Source organism: Merops nubicus, unplaced genomic scaffold, assembly GCF_000691845.1.
Source record: "Merops nubicus isolate BGI_N331 unplaced genomic scaffold, ASM69184v1 scaffold4557, whole genome shotgun sequence".
In the NCBI taxonomy this organism is placed as follows: domain Eukaryota; kingdom Metazoa; phylum Chordata; class Aves; order Coraciiformes; family Meropidae; genus Merops; species Merops nubicus.
The window spans coordinates 903-16,391 of NW_008622156.1; the positions used below are offsets into that span (position 1 = coordinate 903).

Genomic DNA, 15,489 nt, shown 5'->3' on the forward strand with positions numbered 1-15,489 from the left:
CTTAGATCTTTCCAGAACAGCTCCAAGAAAACCATGTATAAAGCTGTAAAAATGTTCAGGAGGATTTCGTTGCTGGTCTATGAGATGGTCATCCTGTGCTTAAGAGCTATTTGGCATAGAACTGTAAATCAGGTGATGATCATGAGAAGCAAGTTGTATATAAATCCAGTATTACTGTATTGCACTGTTCTAATTAATACTCTACTTCTGTAACTGTTTTTTTTTTCCTTTTGTAGGACAAAGTTGGAGAATTTGCAAAACTGAGTAAGATTGAGCTGCTTGAAGCTACTGAAAAATCTGTTGGTCCTCCAGAAATGTACCAATTTCACTGTGAACTGAAAAACTTCCGAGAAAAGGAAAGAGAGCTGGAGGTAAAAATGCACACTCTAAAGACATAAAGCAGTGACTATAGGAGAATCAGCTTAATAACATTTAATGTGAGGTCTTACAGAGTTAGGTGGTATTTTTTTACAGAGTCTGTGGTAAGTTGATTTTGCCACATTGTGCTTGTCTTCTCTCAGAATTCATTCACTCCAACACTCAGGTGCTCATAAGCATGAAGACACTTATGCACTTGTCTGGGAACAGAGGATAAGGGATGCCTGTTGCCAAGTGCTCATAGCTTCTCTGTGATTCTTGATTAGCAACAACTTTGCTTTAGAGGTCCATAAATTACAGGGATGATTGTTGCCTGCTACCCGTTTTTGCTGGTTTGGAATGGGAGCGGGCAAAGGGGAGAAGGGAGAGTGTTTGCAACCAGCGGCAATGTTGTTGCCATGCTGGTTCTAGGAGGCAACATCTTTCCCTGGCAGTTACTACTGCTGCAATCTTACCAGAGCTCAGGCTCAGAGATCTTTGCAGAAATAACCTGTTCCTGGCTGTTAGGGCTGGGAATGAGGCCTTGGGAGCCATGTTCTGGGAAGAGTGCCTGTCATTAGCTGTACGGGCCATTCTGTTAAACCTTTGTTCTGCTGCTGCTTCTCCTGCTTGCACGCGCATGCGTTCCCACTCCTACAGGCTGTGCTCACCTAGCAACCTTAATAATTTCTTAAATCTCTGCAAGGTCTTTCAGACCTGTTTTTGCTACCTGTGTTTGTCAGAACAAGTTATGGTGGTTTCGAAGCATCTAGATTAATGGAGGCTTGAGTTGTAGGGATTAACTTCTTGAGAAAAATTTTAAATATGTGTGTGTGTATATATATATATATATTCTTCATGTTACACTTTCTGTTTAAATTGGATTTGTTTTCACAGAAAATATGTAGTAAACAGACTTTAAAAGTCTGGAGAGCTATCCCCAGTTGGTTTGTTCACCTCTGCTGCTATACTAGAATGTCCTCTCTAGTGTTAAATTTCTGCTTTAATGTGCAGGTCAGATGTGGACACTTTCTGAAAAGTGTTTTCACAAAATGGATACTGCAAAACATGAAAATGTATTTTCTTGCAGAACTTGTGCAGAGACAAGGCTAACTCCCTGGAGAAGATGAGACAGAGGATTGAACGGTACAAACAAGATGTGGACAGATACCACGAGCGCAAGCGCCACCTGGACTTGATTGATATGCTTGAGAGGAAAAGGCCTTGGGTGGTAAGTTTTTTAATTTTCCTTTCATGGTTTTTCTTACGTAACCCTAACATTTTTCTGATACTGCAATGTCAAACGTACACCAGAAGTTTCTTTAAAAGGAACTTGACCAGAGTAACATGAACATCATTACAGTCGCTTAGTGCAAAGAGGAACAGGTCTTGAAATACTGTTCTCGGCCTACCATTGATCAGAGGTTTGACTGCATATGCAGCTGGTCTGGAGACGTTGCTTAAGATTTAACTTACATAGTCACTGCCCAGTTAGGAAAGCCAGCAGTATGGGTCAGGAGCAGTACTCGTTTTTTTATTCCTTGCAGACACAACTGACTTTAGTTTAAGTGCCTGGACGGTTCTGCTTGCTACTTCACCTGAAATGTTTTTTTAAAAGAATGTGAGTTTTGTTTGTTTTTTGTTCTTGTTGTTGGTTGGTTGGTTTTTTTAACAGGTTGCCTTCCCCCTTTGCTAATTTTATTTATTAATTTAGGTTTGGTGTGTTTGACAAAAAATCATAATGAATATAGGTTGTCAGTCAAAAATAGTGGCTTTTAGAGAGATGAAAATTTTAAGCAAATTTTGAAGAGCCTGGAGTCAAGGACATGTCATGTATACAAAGTAAAATAAGTCTTTCTGAAGAACACCTCAGTGCTTGTAGTTCAGTTTAATGATCAGTTAGAGCAAATTAGTAATAAACAGTTTAAACTGATGTAGATTGTACTGTTTTGAAGCAATATGCTGTCTGTTTTGTTTGCAAGATTTACAGAATTAATGAAACACAGATGTAGAACTTGCAAAAACCTGTGTGTAATATTTGTGGAGGATGCAGAAGACTGCTGAGGTACTCTGCAGCACTTCTGCAGATAAAGCCTCACAGGGGTATACGAAGAACTTTATGTCCCTCTGTCTTGAGGAGCAGCAAAATTCAAGGGATGTACCTTCACTGCCTTCAGCACAGAGGGCTATAGGAGCAGTACTTGAAATAGATGGATAGTGGTGGGTGTTAAGGAGGTGGGCTGTATCCTCTATGTGCCATTGGGACTGGACTTCTGCACTAGCTGAATGATTCCAAGTTTTTCTTACTACACATGTATTAGCCTGGCTGGGTTAGCAAGGAGAGAGTTGTTTTATTAGGAGACATATAGGTCTCACATAATTAGTGTACACTGATAGTGGTTGTTCTCTAAGATATTTGCAGATGCAGAACTCTGAAGGCTGGCTGGAAGCTGGCAGGAGGAAATTAAGTTAGGAATCTTATCTGCTGTCAGTTAAATTGCCTTCCATAAGTTTGGGTACGTTGCTGTTAGGTACATGTTTCTTAAATGAATTTAGACTGACTTCTTCATCCTTACTCATTCACCGCTGTCTTATTATTGGCTCCCTTCTGAGAAGGGAGAGATGTTAGTAGGGAGCATCTGTCATTCGTTTAGTTGCCATCTCAGCCTCAACTGGTAGCAGCAGGTGAACTGAAATATGACAGTAGTCTCTTGATCCTGATGTAAAAGAGAAGGTCTAGTGCTGAACTTCCTTTACTGTTTGACCACTGTAGAACACTATTTTTGTTCTGAAGGCCCCACTGCTGTTTGCCTGAGGAATGCTTTTCTAGTCAGGTGTTTTCTCTATAGTTAGTGCCAGCTGCTTCTTCATGTGCAGGACTACGTATTATTTTTGTGTATGTCTATGTCTAATAGGCTTTTGAGCATCTGCTTTAAATTCCATAAAATGAACCCTAGGCATGCGTTAGATTCACATCTACTAATGTGAACTCGGTGATTTTGGGGATATTTTATGTTCTTCTGTGTAACGGGATTTCGATCAAATGATTGTGTCATCTACAATCAGTGAGCAGATTTAAAGAACTACAGTCTTTTTGACATTGATAGCCCTTCTTTTGCAGGGCCTTAAAGAAAAGGCAGTTCTTACTCTCCAAACTTAAGCTTAAGGTAGTACAGTACCCCATAAGGTATACTGTTTTAAGTAGCATAGCAACAGGAGGTGTTATTCCTCCTGCTGTAAATGTCCTGAAAACATGTAATACTGAAGTGTGTTTTGACCACGTGGTGCTCATTCTTCTTTTCCTTCTCTTTCGTTCACAGCTGAGAAGAGCTTTGTTATGTAGCTTAGGTGCAGGTATCTCTTGGGAGAGATCAAATCCTTTGGAAGTTATGCAGATCTTTAGCTAAGTGCATAATTACAAGCATCAGGGTTATTTGCTTAGAGGTTATCAAAATACAGATGTCTAGTGAAAGTCGGGTCATCTTAAAGTGTGAAAGGGGTTTGCTGTATAAAAACCATGTCAAGGCAATTTCGAGGGAAACTTGCCTGTGCTTATCTTACCGAATGTAAGATGCTTGTATCTTACAAAACGAGGTGTAATTGCATGTGTGTGCATTTGCTTTAGTCTTGAAATATAATACCTTATTTAAAGCAGAGCTAAATTTTAAACTTAACAGTCATTAAATGTCATGTTCTTTTTTTTGTTTAGTTGGTTCATTTTTGGGTTTAGGATTTTTTTTTTTTTTCCTCCAGAGAGTATAACACCAAAAAAATTCACTAGTAATGATTCCTTCAGCCCAAACTATTTTCTCCTCCAAATTCCCAGTTTCTTGAAGCAGAGGTTCTTGGTCACCACACTGGTTACCGTCTCCTTCTCAGGAATGCATCTCCATTTAAACTCCTTAGATGGTGACTTCTCTATTATTTGTAGTGTGTGGTGGAGATCCTGATTGTTTTCTGAGGTTCTAGTCTGCTCTCTCCCCTTGGTTTACTTTAGGCTTTTTTTTCTGTGGCTGGCTCTGATGATATGTCCAGCTCCTTCCTGTTCTTTCTCCTGGAGTTTCTGTGGTTATTTGCTCCGTAGTTTGAGGACTTATGCCTAAGTAGGGCTCAAGCTAGGGCCAGAAGGGGCTAAAGAATTACTTTTTCCACACCAATCCCAGGTGGACTTTGAGGCAAAGTAATTGCAGACAAATTGGTTGTTTCTTCTGTTACTTGAATTGCGTGTTATATGGGAACTACTAAATGTGTGTGCTTATAGAGATCTTTTAGTCCCCAGTGAACACCTCCTAGTCATAGTGGCTAGTAACAGGAAGATTACTTCAGCAGCTGCTCTAATACTAGCTTCTGAATGAGGGTTTTCTCTTAAAACTCATGTACAATTGAATAAAATGTTAGAGCAGTATAAAATCTTGAAATAGGAAACAAGTCTTTATTTTAGTTTCAACTCCTCCAAGGAATATGAAAATGTTCGTCAGCAGCATGAGAAGGTGAAACAAAGCCGAGATCAAGCCAAGAAAGTAGTGAAGAATCTGAAAGAAATGCAGTCCCCAGTGACAAAAAAAATCCAAGAAACTGAAGAAAGTTTTAAGAATCTGGATATGGAAATCAGAGATAAGGTAGGTGTTTCAAATTCTCAGCTGATGTATGCAATATTTCATGTGTTCCATGTTCAGCTTTTGCAAAATAAAGCAATAATCTCTTTCTTTCTACTGCACCATAATGATGTGTTTCAGAAGATGTTTTTCTGAAGTACTTGTGCCCTTTCTTCTCCTGCCTTCTCCATGTCTGTGTTCCATTGAAAACAGTAAAAATCATGGAGTACACTTTCTGGTAAATTTTCAGTAGCAGCTCTGAAAAGCCACTCTCTTGGCATTGCAAGAGCATGCACATTCTGTAATTCTCGTCATAGAACTTTCAAAATCTTCAAGGATATACAACATCTAATTTAGATACTTACACTGAATTAGTTGCCTCTTTTAATCTGTTCTAATGTGCTTATGCTCTTTATTTTCTCAAAATGTAGCTAGTTTGGCTGGTTAATTTTTAAGCTAAATTGCAATTCCTCTGGCATAGAAATTTGCCTCTAATTTTTAACCTAATTCAATAAGTAAAGTGTGACTTCTATTAAGCAGTAATCCTTCATCAGTTCAGAATACTTCTAAGCATGAGGTAATGTAATGGTAAACACAGCCATGTCTGACAGCTTACTGTCTGGTTTTTGAGTAGCTTCTCTCTTGGGTATCAAAAACTAGCATTTCTGTGCAACAAATAGGGAAGTACTGTTAATTCTCTGCAGGATTTTAACTATCATATGCTGTTAAGGCTGCAGAAATCATTCTGTGCATTGGCTGCACAAAATTTTAAGGTATAATCATAGTTAAGTGACAACATGAAAATTTTCTGCAGTGGGTTCTGTTTGAAGAGAACTGATCACATCAAAGGACTTGGTGTGGAGACACGTGTCACACCTGTAGAGGACTGCTGTGATAAAGCATCTTACAGAAACAGGGTCTAAAGCTCCAGTTGCATTTAGTCCGCTGAGAGCTAGTACACTATTCATGTGCTTTCCTTAAAAAACCAGCACTTTCCCCCACCAACAGAAGAAAGAAACCACAGAACCAGAAAAACTGAAATAAAACAAAACAAAAAGACCAGAGAAACAAAAAGCACAGGTGTTGTTTACACTACTTATGGTTTTGTTGTGATGTTAACTGTACCAGGTGATAGTGCTCATGCAAGTGCATTATTAAGAAAGCCCTTTGCTAAATATATCCTTTTAATTTTGTGCTCCACAGTACTTCAAGAGTTTATTATGCTGTGATTCAAAACACCTAAGTGCTTTAAAAAGTTACAGTGCTATTGAAATGGGATTTTTGGGGTGTGGTTGCAGGTTTTGTTTTCTGGGTTTTTTGTTGTTTAAATGTAAGTGTACTTCCATAGATGAGAGTTAGCAGCTGGAAGCTTGAAATTAGTTTTCATAATGCAGTAATGGCCTTCATGCTTATGAAGTGCTCAGCTTTATATTCACCACATGGTATTATCCTGCTCGTTTTCGTTCATGTCTTCTACTTTAATTAATGTCATACTAATGTAATTTATACAAATATGAAAGAATTCTGCTGAAATATTGCTGCCACAATTCTGAGAAGCATTGAGCTATATTCCTATAAATGGGAGAAGCTGAGAATAGTTTTCACGTTAGGCTCTTTAAAGGCGTTTGAACAGAGTGGACTGTGCAATGCAACTTTTTTTGGCAATATTTGACAGTATAAAGTGGTGTGTTGTGGTCATACCATGAAAACCATAAAGACAATTAGGGTTGATAAATCTGTTCTGTAAGATAAATGTATGTATAAATATCATAACCAAAAATGTAATGCTAATTGAAAACTTGAGTTTCAGTTCCTTACTAGTATTCTTATTTTGAGAGCCTTCAGAATTGTTTTGTAAATCTTCTGCATCAGTTTCATGTGGAAGAGATTCCTCTTCATGGTGCCTGGCTGAGGTCTGAGGGAGTGTCACAGAATCAGCACTGCATAGCATAGAGGTGTATTGTTCCATGTTGGCTTTGTGCAAACAATTGTAGAGTCAGGATCTTAATTGTATGTGCATCTTTCACATTGTGGGAAGGAAAAGATTCTGCATAGTTTTATTTCTCCATTCTTGATCTATGTTAGCATTTTCAGTGTGACTTGGTTTCTAGGAATACAGTTCTTCCAGAGAGGGTGCTGTGTGTGTTTCTTTCTGTGTCTGCACTGGAGTTTCCTTACAGTCCTTCCATCCCTCTGCAGTGTTCTAGTATTCTGATTGCACTGGTTTTAGGCTCAAGGGTTCAGGGAAGGAGGAATTAAGTTTGTAGAGAAAGTGTAGTACACTTCTGCTGCGTTCAGGACTTGGTTGAACAAGTGCCTAGGCAGCCTGGCCTGGTAGGACCTTCTTTGAGCAAGGAACTGGAATGGGTGATGACCAGAAGTCCCTTCCAACCTCTATTATTCTACAAGCTGAGAAGAATAAAGAGTAGAGACATGAGTGCCTACACATGAGCCAGCAAGTTGTCAAGCTCAGCTTTGTAGGATGTGGCTCCAGCACAATACACTTGAGAGGTAGGATGACTTTGACAATTCTGTTTTGGTTGTCCTGTGCCTAGGAACTTTAGTGTTTCTCGCTCCAAGTATAAGCTTTTCTTGGTATAGTTTGGAAGAAGAGGCAAGAACATTTTGTATGTGTAAGGATCTGACTGTAACATTTTCATTGAAATCAAGGATGGAGTTATTTTAATTTCAGATTTGGTTAGGAGGCTTCCACTATCTGTCATGTCTGAACTTGCAGATTTTTAGCTGAATGGTTGTGCAAAGTTTATATGCCATTATTCAATTCTTCACAAATTGCTGAAAATAGATGTGTTACAGGTAAAAAAAAAATAAGAAAGGGCTAAGTATGACTTTGGCAGTAGTAAAATGTGGAGTAAATGCTTAGTTATACATATACAGAATGTTATTTTTACATATACATGCAGAATGTGCTTTTTTAAAAAATATAGCTATAATTGAATTTATGACTAATACAAATATATTGCTATATGCAGGCTGCTGAAATCAAAGATATTTCTCAAAAATGTAAAGAGAAGCAAGATGCTCTGGAGATGAAAGATAAACAAGTAAGAGTCTTGATATTTTTAACTTTTGGTGTTTCTTTGCTAGTGTTTTAATTCAGTACTAGCTATGGCATATGCTGTAGCATATTCAAGCAAAATGCTACTTCTTAAATTTTGCAGTAAAACACAGATGTGTTTGGGGTTTTTTTGTCTGCTCTTTTGCTATTGGAGAAGGAAATTTCTCTGAAGAGGTTGCAAGTGCTTGCACTGTTTACTCCCTCCAGTACACAGTAAATCTTTAAAATACCTAATAGTCAAACAGGTACTACTGACAGACAGGTGCATGCTGTGTGAAATCAGTTCCCTTGATGCCACAGATGTAGGACTAGAAAGTGTGTGCATATATACTATATATTACAGACGTTCCTTGAAAAGGTACAGCCTTTGTAGTATTGTATGTACTCAGCATTAAATGTGCCCTCAAATGAAACTAGGGCTATTGCTTCTGTTAAGTGTATATGTGGAGCATTTTTTTTTTAAAGATAGGTAAAACAGTTACAGAACTTCATCTAAGCACTCAGTCAAGAAATGTATAAATTAAATACATAAGGGTGCAGAGCCAATGTTGTACATCATGTGTTCTTGTAGGTTTTATACAATCTTAATATAACTTTCGTATGTGTTGAGGAAATCTTAAGCTCTAAGCTTCTGCTTTTGTAAGAATAAAGAAATTGCAAGAATTGATTTAAAGGCTTGCTAGTATTTTTGCTTAAATGTTTGTAAATATTAATAAAATCTTGTCAATTTTTCAAATGTCCTGGGGCTATTGGAACTATAACAGACTGTTACAGCTTTAGTGCATTGTTACATTGGCATTTAATAAGAGTTGCACAGATTTCCTCAGTATTTGTTGTATATTTTTGTATACTACTTTAATGTTGGAAATCCAATTCTTAGATTGAAGAAATTCATCAAGCTTTGAGAATGAAAAAAGATGAAGAAATGGACAGACAGAGGAGAGTATATGACACTCGGAAGATGATAGAGGACTGGAAGAATGAGCTCAGTACAATGGCAGTCTGTGAGAATCTTCAGCCACAAGTAGATGCTGTTAATATTGAGCTGAAAAAATTGCAAGAAGAAAGGGCAAATATTGATAGTGATATCAGTGATCTAACAGCAGAGAAAATGAACCAAGACAGGGAAAAGAGAAGTAAGTTATTTGAGGATTTGTTGATTTTTTTTCTTTTTTTTTTCTTAACTGTACAGAATGTACTTGTCCTACTGTAGTGAAATAATTTGAGGCATCTACCTCAAGCCTCACAGTTCTAGCTTAAATGTACAGCAATTCTCTTGTCTGCTATCAGTTTTATTAGAAGTAGCAGAAACCGCTTTCAAAATAGAAAAACAAAGATTCAAAAGTGGCAATTGACCTTAAAACTGTCCTTCTGAAAAATTAGTTTCCTCTGATCTCTGCGTAAGCGAGTGCTTTACCTGCTTCATTTTTTTCCTGTTACTAAATGAGGGTGTGTAGTGTTAGCAGGATACAAAAAAAAAAAATAAACCCAAAGCAAAAAGGGGTTTGCTTTGAAGATGCAGTGTTTAAAATTGATGCTGCTTTAGTCCTTTCTAGATGAACTTGAGCTAACCTTGGTTATAGTAAACTCCTTCACAATAACTTAGGATTTACAATTAGTTCTTTCTGAGAAACAGGATTTAAAAACTGTAGCTGGGTGTGCAGGGTGTGCTGTGTGTATTCCTCAGTGAATGCAGTACATTCACGCATACCTGCCTGCCTGCCTGTCACGTGTTGGAGAATCCAAGATGAAACCGAGGCACAGAGAGATCAAGTGACTTAGAAAATGAGACAGTATGTATTTTTGCCTTGAGAAGCACAGAAGTATTCAATCCTGTTTCTCCTGAATACCAGATGCTTTTGCACACAGTCTATTTTCACAATTTCTGCTTTCTGCATTTAGGTTGCTAGTCCCACTACCATTTTTCATCTTGGCGCATTTTTGGTTTTAAATACAAAGGTACAACAAGTTCTGAAGAGAGCTATTTTTAGGACTAAAATACTGTGGTTTTACTGTACTACCACATTTCATCGTTCTCTTAGTTTGTCTGGATTTTATTTTAGATTTTAAGCTGTAAAAGTTCTTAATATTTCCTTAGAATAGGCAGTATCTTGACTGTGGGAACCAAAACTCTTAGTTCTTACAATGTCCTGACATCCCTGTTGCTGGTGTATCATAGTCAATAAATAGCAGAAAATGCCCGTTCTAATATCTATTTACTCTAAGAAACTGCCTTAAATTACAGGAATAATTGATCACCTTGGACAACTTAATAATATAATGAATATGAAGGAAGAGAATCTTAAAGGGAGATTCCGCGACACATACTCTGCTCTCATGTGGCTAAGAAACAACAAAGACAAGTTTAAAAAAAGAGTTTGTGAGCCTATGATGCTTGAGGTAAGAAAATTTACTTACGTATCACTCTAACCAGTGTAATGTTTATTTATGCTTTGCAAGACTTTGAGGGTTACTTTAAGAGTTTTAAGATGCATCTTGAAATGAGCTGCCAGTTACATACAAGATACATTAGCATGGTGAGCTATTTGTAATTTTATTTCTGTAGGCAGTGTAGTGGTACTCAACACTGAGTAAGACTGGGTGGTTCTTTCCCCTTCCTTTTTCAAGGAGTGGGCTTTTATTAAGGTGCCAATTGTAGATTTCCTCTAAGGTACCTCCAGTTACTTAGGCTTCAGCAGTTCTTACTTACTGCTTAAAAAAGCGCAGTGGTAGTTGTAACTAAATACCTTCCTTTATAGCACAACTTGCTCAGCAATGGTTACAGAATTGTGGCACGTGACAACGAGGATCCGCAGGTGTTTCATGGTTTGCTTTCAACCTCCAGCTGTAGGCACAGCAATACCTCATCTATCCCTAGTTTTGTTTTGTGTTTTGTTTGACAGATGCTGTACTAGGTAGGAATAGCAGGGCTAAATTTTCAGAGGCTATTTGTTTTCTAGTACATTCCTCCACAATTCCCAGCTTCTTGCAATATGTGCTGAATGTAATGTGAAGAGGATGAGGAACTCTAGTGTAAATCTTCTCTTCCTCTCCAGAATTGCAAGCTTCTTTTAACAGTACATTGCCACAGTTTAATTTAGTTGAATGTTTATACCAGTTTGTACACTTTGTGCATGTGCTAGAACTGTTCAGCTATTCTTCTTCAATATAAAATACTAGTTATTTCCTTTTATTCCCAGAACTTCCAGTTTTTCCTGGAAGATCACTTCCACCTTTGGAAGGCCTCATTAACCTCTGCAACATCCACTAATGTCTGGATTGGTTTTCTTGAATACAATACAAGTTAGTCTCCTGTATGTCTAAATTGTAGCTTTCCAATTGCTAGTAAGTGTACGCAGCATTTGGCTAACTAAAGGTTGTTAAAATCATACAGACCTACACAATTTACCTTTGTGTGTCAAGTATAGTGACATAATGTCTAATTACTAGTGAGAGTTACCAAAGAATTCTAACATTGACATTTCATTCATATATGGAAAGCTTCATCTATGTTAAACATGGATTTAAAAAAATAATTTTTTTTTAAATAATCTGAAGAGAATCTCTGGGTTTCTACAGCTTCACAATACTGTATTTACATATCATGATGTTCACTGTGTCCAAATCAATGGGAACTGCATATGAATAGTGTGTGGATTGTGGCATTCTCAGGTTTTAATTCCTTTGGTTAATTGTGTCTAAACAGTGACCACACCTTTAGTAGTGTTGGAGCATAGCCACATGAACAGACAAGAGATGGTGGCTGCAGCCGTAAGGTTAGGGTGGAGCAGAAGAGGGGTGGTGGTATGGTGAAGACAGCGATAGCTCCAGGAATGCTGAGAAAGGGTATGGATGGCTAAAAGCTAAACATAGTGACAATATGAGTTACTGTACCTTTCCTCCCAAGAGATCTGGTTGAAAAAAATGTCAGGAAACATGTCTTTAAAGAGTTGTAAACATGTCTTCATTTTCATTAAATGTGGGTCTTGATGTTATGTGATGGCTTAAAACGTTGGGGGAGTGTGGGGAGGGTGTGCTAAGTGCAATTGTATTAAAACGCTTTCTCATTACCTTTATTTATCAGATCAATATGAAAGACAGTAGACATGCTAAATATGTTGAAAACCACATTTCCTCCAATGACATGAGGGCTTTCGTTTTTGAATGTCAAGAAGATATGGAAATGTTTCTTGCAGAGGCAAGTAGGCACTGGTTTTAAAAACTGCTTAAATATTGATAAAGGAACCCTAAATATCAGAGACTACCATATAAGTCTGTATTTATTAAGTTTTTGTTGGCAAGATCAGAACAATAGCCAATACAAACTATTCAAAGGTTTTCTTATTCTGGAGTAAGATTTATTTTTTTTTTTGAGCCTAGACCAATTGGAGGGATGCAGGAATATTAAGAAAATATTTAGTTCTAGAAATAACTTTTTTATCTTTCTTGAAAGGCAGTAATCACTGTGGAGAAAACACTGTGTACCAGAAAATTACAAGAGCAGGAAGCTACAAATTTATCACCACGCTTTTGTAGTGCCTCCTGACTGAAAAGGCGAGGGGACATCTTTTGTGAGAAGACAATGGTCCAAGCAGCAAGTCTGGCTTATATTTTCTTAATGCTGCTGTTTCCTGCAGTGATAAGGAGATTGTTCCTTTTAAGAGCCAGACAGATAATGCAGGAGAAAAAAAGCCACAAGATATGGCATTAACTGTCTTGATGCTTCCCAACTCTCTCCACAGAACAGTGTGATTAATGGCAGACAGCCCTGCAGTTTTTGAAGACCTATCTGCCCTTTACAGAAGCTAGTCACTTTTATATATGTGATCAGTAGAGGTGACACCTGAGGTTGTGGGGGCTTGTCTGGCCTCCATGTTTGTGGAACCCAGTGCAAGGGTGCTGTAACCAGCTAAACTGCTCTTTCATTTGTATCTTCAGTCTTTTGTGCCCTGTTAGGATCAGGCTTTTCAGAGCTTCTGTAGCAAGTGTTCTGCCATTATCTGTACAAAAAGGCAATGCCATCTGAACGGGGTGGCTTCCTTCTTACATCAAGTATGGCTATTTAGATTGAGCACCTGGCTCTGGATGTTTGCTTTTGTCTTCTCTGATGCATGGTACTTTCACGGAGAGAGGTTATCTGAGCTTGGCTTTTAGAGAACTCTGTCATCCCTCAGGCAGAGTGCATTTCTGCAGATTCTTCCAGAGGCTGTCAGTTTAAAATAATTCCAGTTGTGTGAATCAAGAACAAATACTGGATTTTCAGATGGTAAAAAAGAGCTGACAAATTCACTAAGCAACCTAACCTGATGTATGTTCAGGTGCGCGATCGCCAGCAGCTGAGGGTGAACGCCGTGTGTGCCCCTGCTCAGTCCTGTGCTGAAAGCTTGCCTTCCAGACCTATTGAACAATTACAGTATGTATCAGTCCGGGGGACATGGGCTTAGATGTTGTGTTTTGGTGTTGTTGCTGTGCATTAGAATTTTCTACACAAATCAAATTGTCACTAGTTCTGCTCTGGGTTAGTGGTGGTGCTTTTCTGACCTTTCAGTAACTTCAGCCAAAAGTAACCTGCCAAATTTTATTTCTAATGCATGCTTTTTTTTTTTTTTCCTCCTCTTCAGCCGGTATGGATTTTTCTCGTATTTACGAGAGCTATTTGATGCTCCTTCTCCTGTGATGAGTTATCTTTGCTCCCAGTACCGTGTTCATGATGTCCCTGTGGGAACAGAGAAGACCAGAAACATGATTGAAAAAGTGAGATACCCTAAACAGCACAAACACACCTGTGGTCTAGAGCTTTATTTCAGAAATTCTTTGGCAAGTTAATGTGGAGGGAAAAAAAGAAAAAATTGCTTTAGCCTTTTAATTTGGCATCTAGAAGTGAGAACGGTTAGTTACACACAGACATATTGCAAGACATCTTAACAAATCCAGTCAGTCTAGTGCAGTTCTTCACAGAATGTTAAATAAATCTTTTACCTGCATACTGTTCCAACCCTATTCAGTTTCTAGCAAATACAGCTGTATAGCTTCAGTCAGGATTTATGTGATAAATAGTATGTAGATCTTATGTATCCTTAGAAACAGACTAAGAGCATCCACTAAGAGTAATCTCCCTGCCTTAGTCTTTCAGGAGTTCTCGCAGACTCATCATTCCTGGGTTATAATGATTAACTCACGTGACAGTTCTCAACTTAAATTCTTACTTCTCTGTCTATGCTGGACGTTGTTGTCTAACCTGTATAGAGAGTGAACTCTTCTTTGAATTCAGAAGACTGTTTGCAGTTCTCTGAGAACAGTAACAGTTGTTTTTTTGAGAAGAATCTCCGGGCAACAAGCGCTGTGACTAGAGAACAGTTACTGTTTAATTGGGCAAACTGTTGCTCCTTCCTATCTTCTATATTTCTGAGGCTGTAAGAATGAGGAAGAGGAAAGTAGAAGTGGAGGGAGTCCTAGATGAAAGCTTTTCTCTTAATGCTTTCCTAAGTATTTTTGTCTTTAAACTGCAATTCTTCCACCACTTTGTGTTTATCACCTTATGAGGCTTTTTGTTGTTCCTGGTTTACTGGACACTTTCTGTCCTTTTGAAGCGCTATACTTCAAAAGTATAAGGGTAAACCTCAAAGGTAAACCTTTGACTATTTATAATACCCTTTTTGACACAAGTAAGTTAGAAACAAACTGGTATTTTTGTACCTCCTTTTTTTTTTGCTTACAGATAAATTTGCTTCATTGAAGCAAATGCATGTTCATGCATTACAGCTCACCATGTGGTTTAATCAGTTAATTTCTTAAGTAGTTTAGGTTCCTCAGTACACAAGCTACATTTGCATGTTACACATCTACAGCAAGTACAGTCCTTGTTCATGTTGCAGTACAAATATTAACGGGTTTTTCTAGTGTCTGTCTGTAATATCAGAAGGAACAGAACCTGTTTAATTTGTTATGGGAACACACTATGTTTTACAGTATCTTAACTGTTCTTAGCTGGCCTGTCTGTATTGCAAATATAATGATGCATTAAACTTAGCATCATCTTTTTGCAAAGGCTTGTTAACAAGTTAGAATCTTGCATAACTTGAAATTCTTTACTGCGGATTTTAGCTAGTTTATTGCTTGTTCAGAAAAACATTGCCTGAAGTAACACTTTCATCAGATTAATATTTCTGTGTGTTTTTTAGGTCATACAAGAAACCAAACTTAAGCAAATATACACAGCAGAAGAAAAATATGTTGTTAGATTATCTGCTTATACAAACCTAACTGTCTCTACTAACACAGCCCTGAGGGTGGCACAGTTTCTCACTAGTTCAGTGGATACAGATGAAAGAAGACAGTTGGAAAACCAGCAACGGGTAGGAATTTATTTCTGTGCTCTATGTGATGTGAACTATAACCCATTTTATCATACAAAGTGTGTTGCCTAAGTATGGTATGCTTTTAGTTGTGTGTATTCTT

General features: G+C 37.8%; 1 protein-coding gene across 1 annotated transcript in view; it reads left to right on the forward strand.

The window, feature by feature from the left end:
• Positions 1–236: 236 nt before the first annotated feature.
• The window catches only part of SMC5 (structural maintenance of chromosomes 5), a gene marked incomplete at its 5' end in the record, with an annotated part of 34,681 nt that continues 19,428 nt past the window's right edge, over positions 237–15,489 (forward strand). The window contains 10 exon segments of the mRNA XM_008944670.1: positions 237–371; positions 1,448–1,588; positions 4,815–4,976; positions 7,946–8,017; positions 8,912–9,167; positions 10,277–10,431; positions 12,116–12,229; positions 13,350–13,444; positions 13,653–13,785; positions 15,213–15,386. Coding sequence (XP_008942918.1) covers positions 237–371; positions 1,448–1,588; positions 4,815–4,976; positions 7,946–8,017; positions 8,912–9,167; positions 10,277–10,431; positions 12,116–12,229; positions 13,350–13,444; positions 13,653–13,785; positions 15,213–15,386 — 1,437 coding nt within the window.